The following is a 17,979-nucleotide window of genomic DNA, read 5'->3' as shown; positions in this document are numbered from 1 at the left end:
TACACTGATGTGAAGCAGTGTGTTCACATGAGCATAAAAGACCATACCTGCATCAGTAGTATTGTAGCTGAAGTTCTAGGTCCTACTTTTTTTTTCTGTACAGCACACTAAAGTGGGATAAATCCATTCAAAGAATTGTCTTTCTTTCAAATATAAGTGACCTAGATGTTATGTAAGTAGAAATAGAAAAATATGTGTAGAAATGTGAGCTAGAGCAGCTTGATGGTAGTTGATTCACTTTCATTGCTGACTTTTTTTTTTTGATGTTTCAGTAAAGCAGGTTATTGCTAACCTTAGTTCTTTTCATTCCAGTCCTAAAGTTTTTGCAAGAAATCCTGTGGTATCAGTTTATATATGTGGTGGATGAGACTTGAGGGGAATATGATGTTTCAAGATGGTTATTTCTGTGTTACAGAGGTGTTTCATTAAAACTTTGTGTGGCGATAACAAAAGACATCTTGAATTTCTGTTATTGAAAGCTTATTTCCCCTTATTGGAGAGCTCTCTAAAAATAAAAAGATCTAACACTGTATCAGAGAAATCTGTTTTACAAAAGATGTACTTTCTTGATTAGAGCCATTAGAATATCTGGAGCAAAGATAAAACAGGATTCTGTCATTTGAATTTATTTGAAATGGAGAGGCTATTTTCTGTACCAGGTGATTACCCTGACACTCGATAACATTTATGAAATGAATTTTAAAATTCCTTTAATGCTTTGTACAATTTTATTTTCTACCACTAAAATGAGATACACTATTTATGCATCCAGGATGATTCTCGGAATGGAGTAATTTTCTTGCATGGTTGCATTTGGAAATGCCTGTTCTGAGATTGTTCTGCAGATTTGCAGTAGAGGGCATTGTGGAGCAAGAAAGTCAGAGAGACTGTGACCATGTTCTGTTTTAGTCTTGAGTGTAGGTATTTAAGTTAGTTTGAGACTTCTGAGTAGGTTTTCCAAAGTCAGAAGTCATATTGAGGTCATTGTAGGTTTATGTATATTACACAGTATTAGAATAAAAAATGTGAAGTTTTCAAAAGGGAGAGGGAGGCTCCTTTTGCCCAGGTCACTCTGCCTTTCTAAAACTGAACTTGGAGTATTTATTTTTCCTTTAGTGACTTATTGTTAATCTAATGATGTGATTGCAGAGAAAGAGATATCGGGAGAAAAAGTAGTGAAGATGATGTAATGTGAATATTTGGAGATAATAACAGTTTTTAGTGATAAAATACAAGAGCTTTCTGTGTTATCTTCTATTCCTTGCTCTCGAGAACAGAGAAACTGTTGTGAAGATTGAGATTTTACAGATAAGTTTTATATTGAAAGTTCAACTGCATTAAAAGTGCAGATTATTGAAAACAGTTAGAAAAGCACAGTCACAGTTCTCGAGATAAGTGTGTAATGATGCCCTTCCTCATAAAAACAAAACGCAAACCGCGCTGGTGGCACTACTACATCTCTTCAGATGTGGTGACTAGAACATGTTTAAGACAAATACACATATTAGGAAAAAAAGCTGTTTCATGGAAGAGGTCTTGTTGGCAGCTTTTTGCATCTTACCCTGTTTTTATAACTTTTGTTCTATCATACAGATTTTTAATTTTATCTTTGCTTCTTCCCCTAACAACACTGGTAGCAGAATGGTATTTATACTGCTAAATACTGCATGCCACAAGTGTTTTACAGTACTTCAGCTCTAAAGTGAAGACAATATGTAGTATGCATGACCTACCTGCTTCTTTTGGCATCAGGAATGTATTTAAACAGGTTTGTGTTGGTTGTCTCCTCAAATAGAGCTGATTCTTGCAGGCATTGTTGCATCAGTCTGCTCTTGAGATTTACTCACTTAAAGTGAGCATGAAATACCTATTTTCCACTTTTGACAGCGTACAGTATTATGTATGTTGTTGTATGTTACATTGACTAGCAATGAACAAAGATTATTAAACCTCTGAAATTTATGCTTCAAGTAAAATTGTGAAACCATGACTTCTTAAAATAATTTTGGATTGTATAATTTTGACTTTTCAGTGATGGTTTATACTTGTATTTATGTTGTGTATTGTTTGGGCTGGGTATTATTTGGAAACAGTTAATTATGGACCTAATTTAGGGTCTCTAAAATTAAATTTTTAAAATAAAATAATTGTCTTTTAAAATCTTTAACTTCTTGGTTTTCAGGCAACTCTTTGAGGCAACAAGTATTTCTGCAGTTCAGGCTTTTCAAGTTTGTGTTTCATTGCTTGTAGAAATTCTTCCATTGATTCTGCTGGAAGATGTTTGGGCCTTTCTTCTTTGGAGAGAAGAGAGATTTTGAGTACTTATCACGAATAATTAACTCTTACAGGTCTTGTTCTAAGCAGTGCAGAATGCCTTGCATATCAAGCTTGAGATGTATTTGACTCTATAATTAAGTTACATCATAACTTCCCTGCGCTTTCTGTGCGCAGGACGGGTTTGTCTCATAACCATCTGTGCCAATCCCAGCAGAAGACTGGAGGTACCTGCAGCTCTCATGATCAGTCATCAAAGCATATTTTGTGTCTTACTGCTGTTCAATCGTCCCGTTAACAAACTGGTTGGAATATTGGACACAGGTAGCTTTCTTACCCTTTCAAAGGCTTCACCAGCAGCATTTAAATGTAGCTGTAGGGGTCTACGTTAGCCAGCATTTTCTCTTGGCTGAATAGAACTTCTAGTTCAAAGGTTGGCATGCACTCCTAGGGAATTTTACATGTTTTTGTTTCCTGCCCAAATTAGGTTTAGATAAGAAATCTCTGTTAACAGGAATAAAAAAATAAAGTTTAGCCTTTGGTGAAGGGATGTAGTTGTTTCTAGTTGGATATCTTTCATCTGTTTGCTAAGAAGTAATTGTTTTGTTCACATACAAACTAAAATTATTCACAATTTACAGCACGTGCTCTTAGATACAATACTGATAAATACTTATGCTAATATAGTGTCAGCTGTGAAAATATTTATCCGTTACTTACTGCAGTAAGGAACCTGAATTTTACTTTTCTAATATTTTATCTAAATGGAATTTCTCTCAAATTCCCGATGATTTTGTTTGTTTGGAAAGTACTGATTTAGATGAGGACTCCATAAACGTTTGTAAATTAAAAGTATAATTTTTTAAAATCTCGGTATTGCAAGAAAGCATTACTATATCAGAACTGATCACTGAATTGAATATTTTGGGATTAAATGATTTAAAACCAGCTCTACAGTTTTAGTAATTTAAAAACAGGATTCTGCAGATGCAGAGAAACTGTTTTCTCTTTGTTTAGTCAGCTGGTCAGTGGAGGAACTGAGATTTCTTTTACTTGGTGTCTGGTTTGAAGATTGTCTTCCTTCCCTTAGACTGCCGTGGCATTTAGTAATTTCTGTCAAAAGGCTCTAGATTAAGAGCTCTACTTTTAATCTGCCTCTGCATGCAGTCTCCCTTCTGTAAATAAAATGGAGATTAACTCTCAGTTCAAAAAGCATTGGACTTTCTTATCACCAATTCCTAGATTTTTATTTTTCTGTTTATTTAGGTGAAACCTGAAATGTTCTTGACCCGCTAAAGGAGAACAGTTACATTACTTTAAATGTAGATTTCAGCCTCAGAGTGCTGGGCTTTGAGTGGTTTTCCAAGCTAAACAGAATTTCCTATGCATGAGAAATGGGTATAGGAAATACCACATTTAAACATTATACAACACAGGCCACGGTTCCCGCTTCCTTTTCTTAGTGGCAGATCTGGCTGATGGTGCTACCCGTCAGCTCTCCTCTGATCTCTGGACAAGATGTGTAACATAACTTGCATAACTTACAAATTGTGAGGAAGAGGAGGATTTACGACCTCATCCATGGAATGTTTTGACCACACGTAGTGAGGTTGGCACCGCTGAGAGTAGGATTACGGTTGGATGAGCCGTAAGGCGTCTTGCAGGGAGGCGTTGTGTGTAGAAATGTCCCTCCCTAGAGCTCGGTGCTAATGTGGAAGCATCCCCTTGGTTACTAATTAAAAAACCCCTTCACATCAGTAATAGCATTTCCAAAGCTCATCCTTCTGTAGTACTGTATCCTTTAGTTTGATTGCCGTGTCTGATAGAGTTGAAAATGTGCAGGGTCTGACAAAAGATTTTCTTAGTTGTACTGTTTCCTTTCTCACATGGGTTCTTTGCCATTTCCTCTAACATTTGAGCTTACCTACAGCCTGTTACCATTTTGCCTGTTTTAATGAGACCTGAAAGAAATACAGAATTTTCCAGACAGCTGCCTCTGCCAAATACAGCTGAAATTGGCCAGTGCTTAACAAGGTGCAGGACGGAGGTGATGCTGTGGCAGCTGCTTAAGCCTTGTTGCCTTTAAGCCAGTCTAAAAAGCAGAAAAGTTTGAATAAATGAGTTAGTGTTGTAAAAGCCGTGGTCCTTTCTGACCTTGTAAAGCTAGAGAATAGGCATCTAGACAAAGTGGCCCTAGGATCTGGCTTCTGAAGTACTTCCATAATAGAAGAAAGCATGAGCTTGACTTTATTTTGGGAAAAGTCTCCTGAATTCCTCCATAGGCTGAGGCTGAACAGAACTCTGACGTGTGTTGATCACTGTAACACAAGTGTGAGTCCCTTATTGAATTGCAGTGTAATGAGGAACTGTTTATAAGCCACATAGAAGTTTTGGGTTTCCATTTCATATCTTTTTTGCTTCGCTGATCTTCTGACAATGAGGTTAAACAGGGCTTTGAATAGGTTAAGTTGACTTTTATACAATTAACTCATGTACCTTTTTGAATAACTGCAGGGATTTATTGAATTGGTTAATACTTTGACATTCTTACGCCACAGGCATAAGGAGGAATGGCTCAGTGTGACAAACAGTGAGGTACAGAGGTTTGCCTGTATTTGAGAGTGATGACCACGTAGTCTCATGTGACTTTTATCCATATACTGTACTTGTCATTGCCCAGGATTTTAGTGTTTGTGAGCAGCTGGCAGACTGACCTGCTTTTACTGCCAGAGTGTCTTGTGGGTTGGTTTTTTTTTTCCTTCTACTTGATAAATTGATTTTCCAGTCCTTTCCAAACAGGCTTTGCTTGTTTCTGAGGTCTTCTCTATGCGCAAGTGAGGAACCACGTTGTGAGCTATTTCCTATCCGCTTCCATTCTTGATTATTGTATCTTACACTCTGTGCATGCATTTGGCATCAGATGAGTTGACAGGACAGTAAGTAAAGAAACGTTCTGGGTGGGTTTGGGAAGCCCTATTGCTTACGAGACAGAGGTCATTAAGTCTGGCTCTCTCCTGTCTCCGCTCTGCCCCAAGAACAATACCTGGCCTCCGTTTGGTAGCTGGTACCCATAGTCACTTCTTGTACCTATGACATGCTCTTCTCTGCCTCATGGACTAAGTGTTTTCAGACAACTTGCATACAACCATACTGTAGTCAACAAATTGCATTTTAGTGGCAATCCAGCTTTCGTGTCACTTTGCCAACACCTGCTCAGAGCAGGATTAATTAAAAGTTGAAGTATCTGTCGTGGGGTTGTTCGTAGTTTGATTTTGCATGGCTGTGCTGATAGCAAAGGCGAAGTGATTCAGAGCCTTTCCACCCTTTGCTTTTGAAATGCGTTTGATGTCATGTTGAGAGAGAAGAAAAAGCCGTGGTTGAATATTGCAGTGGTCACAATCCTGAGATTCAGACTGCTCGTTGTAAGTTTTACACAAAAGCTCATCTGCTTAATGTATTATTAACTTAGAGGGTGTTTTCTAGACATATTTCTACAGCTGAGCCAGACTTTTTTTTTTACTGAGAAGCTCTGAAATGAGATCGACTTGATTGAATGAAGGAATAGGTGCAGAGTTAATGTGCAGATCTGCCAGTGTATATCTTCTCTTAAAATTTCTGTTTTCTGTAACACAGAAAAGTGGCTACAGGAGATGAAAGGAACATAAAATAACTAAAGCCAGTAGACCACAGTGGTGGTGTGAAATCATTGCCCTGCGGACAGGAATGTGTTAGTTTTCTACAGAAGAATATATTCTAAGACTGGAGCTGGTATTCCAGTTCCTATTTAGTTTGAAAACAGCAGTAAGCGTGTTTTATGAATGCTGACTTGTTAAGAATTCGTGGGGGAAGTTAATGTGCAAGCTCTTCTCTTACCAACTTCTGTTCAGTGCTCCATCTGTAGCAATGGTTCTTCCTTGAAAATAACAAAAGTCTTTTATTTCAAGATAGTGTAAAGCTTTGAGCCAAATGTCACACTTCAAATTTCATGTGATAAAGCCAGAAGCAATTGTTGTGATAATCCAAACAGACTCCATAAAATAAGTTACAAGATTTAACATTAAATTACTTATATGCTTATTTACACATTTTACTTCGAGGTTGTTTTTGGTGGTTTGTTGTTTTTTTTTGTTTTTTTGGTCCCGTCCCGTCCCCCCGCCCCCCCCCCCCCCCAAGAGCCAGAAGCACAGTCTGTTTGTGTATCCACCTGGGGTCTGGTAACTTATAGTGCGTTAAACGTATAATATTAGCTGTTTGCTAGTATGCTTTGGTCAGCAGTACAAAAAGAAGCATGTTTTTCAATTTTATGTCCTCACAAGAAATGAATATAATAAATGATGAGGGTTACTTCATTGAGTGCATAGACTGCATAGTCTGGGAAACATCAGTGGAATAATTTTTAAGTCTGCGGCATCCTAACTGATGTCACTATTCAGAAATTTTAATAAATAAATTGTTTACTTTCTCTGGTAATCGTTGAAAAGTGCTCTTGTCAGTGAAGAAGGATCAGGTGCAGTGTATGTGATGCTGGCGCTGTCACAGCGTTACGTTTGTGAAGGGAAAGGCAATGTGGGTGGCACGTTGGCTGCTTTCGTACATACAGTAGAATCCAAAGCCTCTGCAGAACCAGAGGGCTAAAAACAACCTTGGGATTCTGGTCTAATATTGCTACAAAAATCACTTTCAAGATGGTTTTCTTTAAATGTAGTCTTGCTAGGAATGATGGAGTGAAAGATGACGCTTCTAGTTGCGTCTCTGCCTTGGGGATGGGGAGGTTGGAAGTCAGATGAGCAGGAAGAGCCGTGCGGAGATGCCGGGCAGGCAGAGGAAACTGCAGCCCCCTTTAACCCAGCCCGCCACTCTGCTCTCAGTCTCTTCCTTCACCTTTTCGTAGCTGGTAGATACATTTTTCATGCGCAAGATCAGAAGCCCGTAATTAATACAGCTCTTCTTTGTCTCACCAGCCGCCCTTTTCCCCGCTCCTCCCTACGGAAAGCTTACCTGGCTGCGTTTCCCACCGGCAGCTCCGCTGTGGCAGCGGCCTTGCGTATCCTGCACCGCTCCCTGTGCGTCCTTGGCACAGCAGGAACGATGCGGTGAGGAACATATTCTGCCCCAACGTACTGTGTGACAACATGCAGTGGCCTTCAGGTGAAATGAGTAGTAGTGCCTTACCTGTTATGTTTTGTAGGGTTTTGCTCTCAGTTTTATGAAAACAAACATGCATGCTTTCTTCTTTTTTTTGCATCAAATAGAAGGCAGAGTGGTACAAAATTCATCAGCACTAGAAATCAGGCTTTCCCAGGCTGGAGCGTGCTCATTTATTTCAGTTGCAGATGACTGATGCCGTAGCTAAGGCTGGCGTATTGTCCCACGCAGACAGGGTTGCTGGCTCACCGCGACGCGGAGCTGGGTGGTGGGAATCTGAGCCGCAGTGCAGTTCAAGCCGCCGAGATTCCCAGCGTTTCCAAGGCTGTTTGCCAAATGGTCTCTGCCGGGGTTTTACGCTGACAAAGCTGATAGCTTTCTCACTAAGGCAGCAGTTGAAGGCTTTGAGGTATTTTTAGGAAAACTAGCCAATTGGTTCTCTTGCTGACTTTTAGTTGGCAGGTTGAGTGTTGTAGCTTAAGAAAAAAATTCTGGGTACATCTTCTTTCGAAGGGGGAAAGAATGTGTGACTAATTTTTGTAACAGTGATAATTCCTATGTAAAATCATGATGAAAATAAGCAACGGACTTACTAGTCACAATAAATCCTGTGGTGTGTTGCAGTCTTCCAGTCTGGTTAAGATGCAGTGTCTTTTTTCAACTGGGATCTTTAACTTATTCTGTTAGCTTTCTGGTTTTTTTTTTTAAATTCCTAATTAATTCATTTATAAAGGCTTACAGCTTGCAAGGGGAGGGAGGGAAGAATTTGGACACTTTCCCATGGGAAAGTAAATAGAGCTTTCCGAAAAGATGTTTTTCAATATTATTTTTTTCCCAAATGCAGTCATTTTCTTAATCATTGTTTACATAGTTAATATAAGGCAGTATTTTATCAGTAATTTCTTAATATATACAAAGTGATAGATGGTTTTTTCATGTCGATTTTGATGTACATTTTGTAATTTTAAGAGGGTTCAGTTTTTTCCTAGTGAATGCAAATCAAGTTACAGTGAGGTATAATTGAATTATATCTGCCTGAAGAGATTAGGAGAATTCATTTTTGCGAGAATCACTTCCTTACTGGATCATTTCTGGAGCCTTGCGGAAAAGGGTGTACATCTCTCGGCATTTCACAACACCTTGCGGAGAGACCAAAGCTGACGCTTTCTTCTGCGGGTGGTGTCTCCACTTGTTAAGGCGGTGACCGAGGGCTCCATTTCGGGAGAGGCTGAAACGTCGCTGGCTGCTGTGTGCGTTCGTGGCTAAATAAAATACCCGTATTTCACGGGATCCATGGTTCTTCATGAAGACACCTCTGTGTCCAATCCCATTTTCATTTGAGTGTTGAGTGGGAATTGGTGGTTACTAGAAGTAGCAAGAATGGTGTGTTAATTGTAGCATTTGAGCTGTACGTTAGAATAGTGGGGGGAATGAGTTAAAGCTTTAGCTGCTGTGGGAAAGTTTTGTGTTGCGTGTCGCTTTTCTGTTGGTCCACATTAATACAGAAGGCTCTGCTTACGTGAAACAAAAGGCTTTTAATTATTGCTGGTTTTCTTCTCGTCTTTATAGAGAAATTGCTCATAAAAACATCAGTTGAATTTTTAATTGGAAGAACCTTCATAGAAAGTCCTTACAGAAATAATAAGCTCATTTAATTCTTTCAGAGGCATGGAAAGAGATGGGTGGAAAGGAAAACTCTTCAAAGATCAGAATTTTCTTTTTGTTTAAAGAAAGTAATTAGATTTTTTTTTTTCTTCAGGAAGCATTTCTGACTATTTTAACTCTTCCATAAAATCCTTTTATACTTGCTTAAAAAAATCCCCAAACTTTTCTGTTTCAGAATTTTGACCCCAACCAGTAGTTTCCAAGATATTTGGACCCTCTATAACTTCCTCGTAAGCAACGAGGTATGAAGTTTTCTGTAATGCTTTGTCAGATACACTTCAGTTACAGTTTATAAAGTAGTTGGAGGTTGGCTGTCTCATCACTGTGCTTCCACTAAGCTAGAATTTTGAAGATTTACACTTATTTATTAGGCATTGGACATGAAAACGTATTTTTGGTTGGCACCTACCAAAAATTATTAGAATCTCTAGCAGTATTTGAGTTGCTTGCCTGACTTTCTGAGCACTCATTTGTTGTGAATTTGCTGTGAATTACTTCCACGTTTTAAGAAGAGAGAGCACATTGCATTAGGTAATTTTATGGAGAATATTGACTGCAGTTCAGAAAAAAAAAAAAATTAAATTACTGATTTTTCATGAAGTTCATTTGTGCTAAAAGATTTTAAGAAGATAAATTGAAAAGAATATTTGCAGTAAAATAGAGGTATGTTTCCATTTAGTGTATGATATATTTCAGATTTGCAGTCCTCTCCTATACAGGAAAATATATTTGGGTTTTGGGCCTGTACATATATTTATGGAATTAACCCAACTTACTGCATTTGCTATAGAACTATGGGGTAAATTAAGAGGGGAGGAAGAATTATTTCAGGTCTTTGAGAATTGTGTAGAAACTGTTAGAAAATGGAGCTGGAGTTGTATCTATTAATTCCGTTATATACAATCACAATTGTGAATGGGTAACGTTTGATTTTATATTTTTATGTACTCTCTAAACTTGAGAGCCTGTTAGGTAATACACTAGCCGTCTCTGTTATACCAGCTATATAATTTTAATTGATATGTGATGCTTGGTAAGTCACCATGTTAATCCTTTGTTCTTTGTTTTAGATAAATAGCAGTGTAAAGTTCACTGCTGAAGAGCTTTATGAGTGTGTTTCACAAGAAACGTATCGGTAAGCCAATTACTGACCGCATCAGATGGGCTTTGAGGCAGCATTTTAGCGTGTACTGTATAACCAAAGTGCATGAGAGAAATTGTTTGGATAAATAAAAAACTGCCATTCTAGGAGGGACATTGGGAAGATGAGTGGAGATGTCTTTTTTTTTTTTTTTTTTTTTTTTTTTTTCCCTCCTCCCTTTTTTAAAAATGACCTACTGTACCAACAGAGTGGGAGAGGACAAATTAAATTAGAGATGAGCCATTAGCATCTATGCAATGATTTTCAGCTCTGTGACTTAGAGGTGAGATGTTGGTCCTTTTTTCCTCTACCAGTTCTGGATTCCTGGCTTGATGGCAGACAGAGCCAGTATAGGTCAGCATTCGTTGTACGGTAGGTGAGAGCGTGAGACTGCATTTAAATGGGTTTGATTATAACAGAAATTCTGGTTTGGTGTGGTGGTTCTTGTAACTGAACTTGTTATGAGAACTTTGCTTAAATCATCAGAGGGAGAAACCCTGCGATTCTCAAGGTGATTCGAGTGATTGAACTGTACCATGAAAAGTGGGCATGTCTGCAGTTGCTGTGCTGCATTCTGGCCATAGTTATTAAAGTCATAAATTAAGCCATTTTATGTTCCCAAGCTGTTTGTAAGTACGGTTAGAAAAACATGAGAAACAAACATAACATTCCAAGTACTTGTTTCCATTTTAGGAGGCTTTTTTACAGTTCAGTCACAGGAAAATAAGTGTTCTGTTGTGCAGCTGAGTTAAAGGCCTTGAAAACATTCAAATAAAAACGAGTGTCATGCAAATCTTACTTTAAAGTTTCTGGCTCATAAAAGGTTTCTTTCTGAATTTGTGTAATTTAAGGCTTGTAAATCCAGGTTCTGTGAAATTTTTAAAGTGCCATATTTTTTTTTTTAATAAGTCTTCAGTGGATAATAAAAGATAGGTAAATATTTTCTTTGATGTTGCTGTTGTATGGCTATGAGTTAGCTGTAAGTTGCCAGGATACGAAGCGTGGTTCCATCAGCTGCGTAGAAGGCTTGCAGTTTATTTTAATCTGAGTAGGCAAATTATTCTAAAAATCTTTTCTCTACCTGGATTGATTCTGATTTCCGAAATCCTCTGTGAATTTGGAAGAGCAAACTGCTAGGTCAGGGGATAAAAGTTATGCAGGAAGGGAGAGATTCAATCTATGTATCAATAGAGAGAAGTCTTTTAGAAGCTTAACTGGTTTGAGTTCGTGACCAGCACTTTTGGGGTTCTCACGTTTTCAAACAGTTGTTGACGTCTCCATCACTCTCTCTAAAATCTGCAGTGTACGTACAGCCTTTGGTACTGTGCTGCAGGCAGCAAGGGAACTGCAGATTCTTCGTGTTGGAAAGGTGTCTCCCTAGCTCCATACTTTATCAAAAAGCCCAAAAACTTGGACCACTGTTGTGAATTCTGTATGCCACAGTAGATTTCGTGGCCAAAAAAAAATGTTCTCACCAGAACTTTCATTTTCTGGATGAGTGGTACAGGGCAAGAGTGACAGTTTTGTTAGGTGTAAGTTATGTCCTTTCAAAATATGCAAAGCAAACAAAGCAGAGATTAAGATCTGTTGCTATAAATTCAGTCCACAGATTTTCAGAGTACTACTTATGTCTTCCTGTTATTCTCGGTTATTACTGAGAACTGCTTGATATTACAGAAGTGAAATAAAATACAACTCTGCTCATTAAAGCAGAGATGCGAATTGAGGTTTTAGAAGCACTCGGTTAAAAAGAGATGTTCCAAGAGGAAAGGCACAGGAAAGGAGGCTCCTTTAAGGCAGGCTGAATTACTTGTGCTTTGGCAGAAACATGCTGAACAAAGTGTTTCTCCTTGCTTCAATTACCAGCGAACGCTTTTACTTCAAGCCTAGCCTCTGAATTCTTTGGGAGATAAATCCCTGTCTAGAATATTTGTGCTTTGATTGTTCTGTTCTCAGGATACATCAAAGAGGTTCTCATCTTGAAATTTTGATCCAAAGGGTTTCTCCTTGCCTGGAGAAGGAAAAGGACTACTGGAAGCTAAACAGCTGAAGTTACATGCACAGTTCTCGGAGCTTTCGTATCCCTAAGAGTACTGTAGGCTTTGGTATGACAGTAGCATTTAGAAGATGCCAGCCAAGGACTGGCTTCCAGATCTTTAGGATATAAATGGAACAGAAAGCCTGACCCTGCCCCAGAGATCTGCTCTAAGAATTTTTTGCATCTTCAACAAATTAACAAAAGTTTTTTTCCATCAGAAACTCTTATGTTACTTTTTTTTTTTTAATTTTTTTTTCCTGAACTTGCCTGCTAGTTGCCTGGCAGATTCCCGTCTTCCTCTCACAGATCTGAGTAGCATTGACCTGAGACCTTTCCTTTTCTGGTGGGGTTTCCCCCCTACCCCACTGCTTCCACATGTCCCTTGTCCTTATATTGATAGAGACTGCGATGAGGTGAGAGCAAAGCCCTGTAACAGGACAGAAGCGGTTGGCTGTGCTGAGTTGGCTCTGTCAGAGTGAACATGGCTGTTCGGGGTGAGGCAGGGCCCTGTGAGGGGGAGCTGGCATTATACAAAGGTGGCAAAGGGCAGGCCTGGCTGCTCACTTCTTCCTCAGCACAGATTCTTCAGACCCGATACAGCAGACTTGTGAAAATCCCAGCCTGGTGAATCTTTCTTAGTTGGAATGAAGTTTTTTCCCTTCTGAATAGTGGGGATGTGCCACAGTCCTGAGCTGCTTCAGCAGGAGAATTAGGTAGATGAAGGGGGGTTTAGTTAAAGCCCATGTTTCTTCCCCCCCTCCCTTCCCGTTCACGTGCGCGCTGCGGGCTGTAGGGTCACTGGATTGCGGGAAGAGTTTCAGAGAGGTCACTGTAGCTTTTGCGGCCAGGAGCTGTTGTGAAGACCTAAAAAGTAAGTTACTCATTTAGTACTACCTGAGGCTTTTGTGTTTTCACTGTTGAGTAACCTGTGCTGCTCAGGCGTCCCAGTGCTCGCGCTCGCTCTGTACGCAGACTTGTGTGATAGCCTGAGTAAACGCTGTGTGCTTGCTACTGGCTGCCCCGCGGTGCCTCACTCACCAGCGCTGAAACGGAGCGGAGGTGCGGTTCGTAGCTGATGAACAGAGCTCCTTCCTCAGGAGGGCGGATGTAGCGTCGCTGTGCCGGTGCTACAGGTTATTGCTGGAGAAGTGCTACACGTGGCCTGCTCTCTGTGACAGAATTCATCTCCTGCTCTGTCGGGCTGATCTATCTGCCAAGCTTCTCTCGTGAGAGCAAAAAATACTGGGAGGGTGTGCTGTGTGTCCTTTTAAAAGCATCCCTTAGCTTGAATAGTATTAACAGGAAATAAACGTATATGTACTAAAAGAAGTTGATCATGTCAAAAAAAAAAACCCACCAAAAAAAACCAACCAAAGTAACAAATCTAGCTGTTGGATAGAGATCTGCATCAATACAGGCGTAAAGAAAATGTGTGTCAGTTGGTGTACAGCATAGTGAGAAAAAAAATTATTCCAGAGGCTGGTTTGGTAGCCCCTCAGGCTGCACTTGTGTAACTTAACTGTGCTTTTATTCTCTCTTTTTTCTTTTTTTTTTTTTTTTTTTTTTGAGGACTACCTTTTAAACAGTCTTTTGAGAACGTATCTTTTGGAAAACCAAAGTTAGTGAATGTTTTCCATGTAATCTGGTTTAGATTCCTCTTCTGAAACAACAGTCTAAATAAATCAGTGTAGTCAGATTGATTTTGTGTGTAAATGCATTGTATGTGAATATGTGAAAGATTATTTGAATTGAATCGTAGGATGGTTAGGGTTGGGAGGGACCTTCAAAGGCCATCTAGTCCAACACCCCTGCAAGGAGCAGGGACATCCCTGACCAGATCAGGTTGCTCAGAGCCTCATCCAACCTGTTTCCAGGGATGGGGCATCCAGCGCCTCTCTGGGCAACCTGTGCCAGTTGTTCTACAACTCACATTGTAAAACATTTTTTTTCCTAATATACAATCTAAATCTACCTCCCTCTGTTTTGAAACCATTACCCCTACCCCTTTAAACCACCCAAAATCCCCATTGGCCAAGAAAGCTGACGTAAGTGCCCTTTCAACACTGATTATTTTTTAAAACTACCTTGACATGATACAGTGAAAACTAAACAGGAGCTCTGCCTTTTTGGTGATTTGTGGGTTGGCTGTTTTAAAGTGTCCATACAAAATCCTTGGTTTCAGCAGCTTTAGAGCAAAAGTCACTGCTGCTACTTGGACATTATGGAAACTGTCTTTTTGATTATACACATCACAACTGCATAGTTTGTCTTCTGCCATATCCCTTTGTGGTTCAAAATTGCATTAAATTCTCTTTTGAGTCAGGACAACTGGTTTCAAGCTTTGCAGCCACTTTCCTAGTAGGATAGCAACAAGTCATGCCTGGTAGCTGCTGCTCCTCAGAGGTGACGTTTGGCTGCAAATAGCAGAGCAGCGCCTGCAGAAATGGCCCAGCGGATAAAGCGCAGCGTTCCTTTTCCAGCAGGACCTCACGTGGCGAGGGGCTGTTGCGAGGATGTGAGTGGAGAGCAGGGATACACCGTTCCAGGGCAACGCACACGCTCCTTTTCCCCAGGGGAGTGAAGGGGATTTTTTGTTACTCTCGCACATCATGCTTGTACAAGCAAGGACATAAAAACCTGTGCTAATTGTTTAAAATGGCAATTTTTACATATGCTTGAGGTCATTTTTTAAACCCCTAGACTTCAACTGCCTTATCTGTGGTTAATTTTTTTTTCTCCCTAAGTAAGTGCAATAGCAAATATGTTAGCAAAATACTCAAGTACAGAAATGAAGACTTTTTTTTTTCTTGCTGTTTACCGTGTATCCAATTTTATCATCTAATTACAAGTTCAAATAGAAGAACAGAAGCAGGTATTTTGGCAATTTTAACACTGGAAAAGCAAACTGGGCAGGCAAAACTGGTCAAACTGTGTGAGCAAATAAAAAAGCAGTGGTTCAATGTCTGCATGTGGTTTTTATGAAACTAGACATGGGCAATGACATCCTGGATTTGCCAACATTTATTAAAGCTGAGGGACGGAGGCTTTGTTTTGCTGTCTTTCAGGAGAACGCTGAAATGGGAAACGTTTTTTGTGTGTTGAACTCGAGTGGCTGCTATTTAAAAATGTAACACTGTTTGCCAGCCTGCCATATGATCCAAACCAGGAGTGGCTGTGGTTGCTGTAAATGCACGCTTCAGGGTTTTTTGTTTCAAAAAAAATATTTCCTGTTGTACCTTTTTTTTTTTCTCTCCAGTTCAGGTGTCACCTATTGAATATATAAGTCCCTTTTATGAGTAGCTAATTTAAACAATATTTACCTTATATGAGGATAAGTTTGGCAAATGTTGTCTCTGATTGGTGGCACTCTGCAGATTATCAGAAAAATTACAGCTGTCAGGCAAGTGTGAGAGGGACAGGACCAGCTGCAGGTGGAAGTCAGATTACCCCAGAGCCCTAAAATCAGTTTCTGACCGTGTTGTAGCTGTGGGTAGAACTTGTTTCTATCTGCAGCACATAAGCCTATAGGAAACATATGGTTGACCTACAGCTTAACCACATTCAATAAAGAACGCTAACATTTTATGTTAGTTGAAGGCTCAGTTTTGGGTAGAGAAGACTGAACTAATGGTTGCTGAGTGGCTCCGATTGTCCCCTTTTAAAGATGTTATTGCAGGATGCAGCTGCGAACACGTAATGGTTGGTGCCAGCTCTGTCATAAACTTGATCTTTTGCTATAAAGACAAAAGAAGACTGGATTTCCAGAAGTATTCTTTACTTTTGACAGAGTTTAAGCATGGTGTTAGAATCCCTTTGAATTTTGTTGTAAAGGAATATACAAAAGATTCCAGTCTCTAAAATGGGTTCATTGTGTCCTGATAACCTTTGTCTTCTCTTCCCTAGGGAGAGGCTGGAAGTGGGATGTTGCCAGCTGGCCCAGCTGGAGCACACCATTAAGCAGTGTCATGCAGCGGTTCAGATGGAAGCCAAGAACAGGGGCTGGCTGTGACGCGTGGGTCAAGGTTTGGAGCTGTGGTGCTCACCCCCTGCGTTTTCCCTGCCCAGACAGTCTCAGACTGTCTCAGACTCCTCAGGGGTGTGTAGGGGGAGAAATACTGGAGGACTCAACAATCTGCCTTCTTTTTTCTCGATGGTTCTGGCTTGTGTTTGAGTTGAAGGAAAAACCCAGCCAGTTACATACAGACATTACATGTTACAATTTCTGCTAAGAATCGTAAACAAATAGAATTGACTGTCTCAGTGAGGAGCTCTGGATGGATACAGCTGGTTTTGCGTACAGCAGATGTGCTGGGCTGCTGGGCCGAATTACACGTTCGTGGTAGGAGCTAGGTTTGTTAATGGTTCTACAGGAAAAATCCAGGTAAGGCATTTGTTTTGCTGGTACTTGAAAAGGGACAAGTGAGAAAAAAAAAAAAAAGAGTGTGTTGTTGACACCTGGGGCTCAGAAAGGAAAGCAGCTGAACAGAGTCCGATACCCGTGATCCCTGTACCCCTATGGCCATGAAGGACTGAAAGGCAGGTGCAGTGTATCCTAGGTAGTGGTCTGTACAGAAGGCTTAAGGGAGGATATAGAACGGGCAAAGAGATGGATCGATGCTCATTTAAAAAAACAAACAAACCAAGAAAAAAAAAAAAAAACAAACCCCAAAACATTAAAAAAAAAAAAGCAAAACAAAACATGCAGGTGTGTTTGTCTTGGACCTCTTTTCATAGGAAAGTGATGTTTTCCTTTGTTAAAATAGCCACTTAATCTTCATACAGCAGAAGATGTTGGGAACTTTTTTGGAAAACTCCTCATCCTTCTCTTTTGCCATCTTCTCCTGCAGAGGCGTGAGCTGTTTCCCTTCTGTAGGTTACACCCCTCAACTCCTCTGAGCTCTGCTCTGCAGGTAACAGCTCTGAATGTACCATTTGTTGCTTTCCAAAACTGCTTTAGGTCCATGAAGTTTTCTAAAAGCCAGTTTCAATGCTGCTGTGGCCTTTCAAGCTACCTCTTCTGTGTATCTTTTTGTACAGAGATAAGCTGATTGGCAAAGTTCTAAAGTGTTTATTTTGATATTAACTTTTGATGGATGTATTTGTAAAGTCTTTATTGTAAAAAGCAAAGTTATTGTTACAGTAAACGGCCTTTTAATTCTACCTGGCGGGTTTCTGTGAATAGCTCTGTTCTCACCTTCCCTAATTACCATGGATGCCAGTTTGGTGCAGTTCTTGCCCCCAGACACTTGAGAGAAGTGGGTGGACACAGCTACCCTTGCAGCACAATTCGTTGTAAGGGCTATTTCCATTTGTTACCCCACACCTGTGGCTAAGTAAGTATGTCATGCTCACATAAGCTTATGTCAGCAATTCACATGATAAATCTAGGACACTGAACAACTTAAGCGCATGCTGTCCATCTGCCTTGACTCATTTGATACACTTAAGGGGAAGACAGCTGACACATGAAGACAATTACTTTAGATTTTCTGATACTGATTCTCCCTGTTCAGATGTTCCCAGCTTTACAGCTTGGAATAATCAGTAAACACCTCTGGTGTGATGTTTCCTTACTCCAGCAGGTAGGTGTAGCTGGCTGCTCCTGCCCCCTGACAGCAGGACTATGTGTGTTAGGTACAATAAGCTGGAGCTGAGGGCTGTCACTAGCGTTGGGATCAACGTGCTGTAGGAAACTAAGAACATGATGGTGACTGAA

At 40.0% G+C, this 17,979-nt stretch overlaps 1 protein-coding gene across 6 annotated transcripts in view; it reads left to right on the top strand.

Annotated features, from left to right (window-relative positions):
- Positions 1 to 17,979, top strand: part of SWT1 (SWT1 RNA endoribonuclease homolog) — a 40,888-nt gene that overhangs the window by 21,526 nt on the left and 1,383 nt on the right. For 2 of the 6 annotated variants that reach the window (XM_086753563.1, XM_086753562.1), the window contains exons 17-19: positions 9,260 to 9,326; positions 10,155 to 10,219; positions 10,712 to 10,902. In XM_086753563.1, the coding sequence (XP_086609689.1) occupies positions 9,260 to 9,326; positions 10,155 to 10,219; positions 10,712 to 10,829 (250 nt within the window). In that variant the 3' untranslated portion in view covers positions 10,830 to 10,902. Of the gene's footprint in view, positions 1 to 9,259; positions 9,330 to 10,154; positions 10,220 to 10,711; positions 10,903 to 16,166; positions 17,424 to 17,979 lie in introns of those variants that run through there. The other 4 variants (XR_015259216.1, XM_086753564.1, XR_015259217.1 and 1 more) reach the window with 4 other exon arrangements.

The sequence above is a fragment of the Chlamydotis macqueenii genome, chromosome 8, assembly GCF_036417535.1.
Source record: "Chlamydotis macqueenii isolate bChlMac1 chromosome 8, bChlMac1.mat, whole genome shotgun sequence".
NCBI classification, from domain to species: Eukaryota; Metazoa; Chordata; class Aves; order Otidiformes; family Otididae; genus Chlamydotis; species Chlamydotis macqueenii.
Note: the sequence above shows the minus strand (reverse complement) of the source record. Positions and strands in the feature narration are given on the sequence as shown.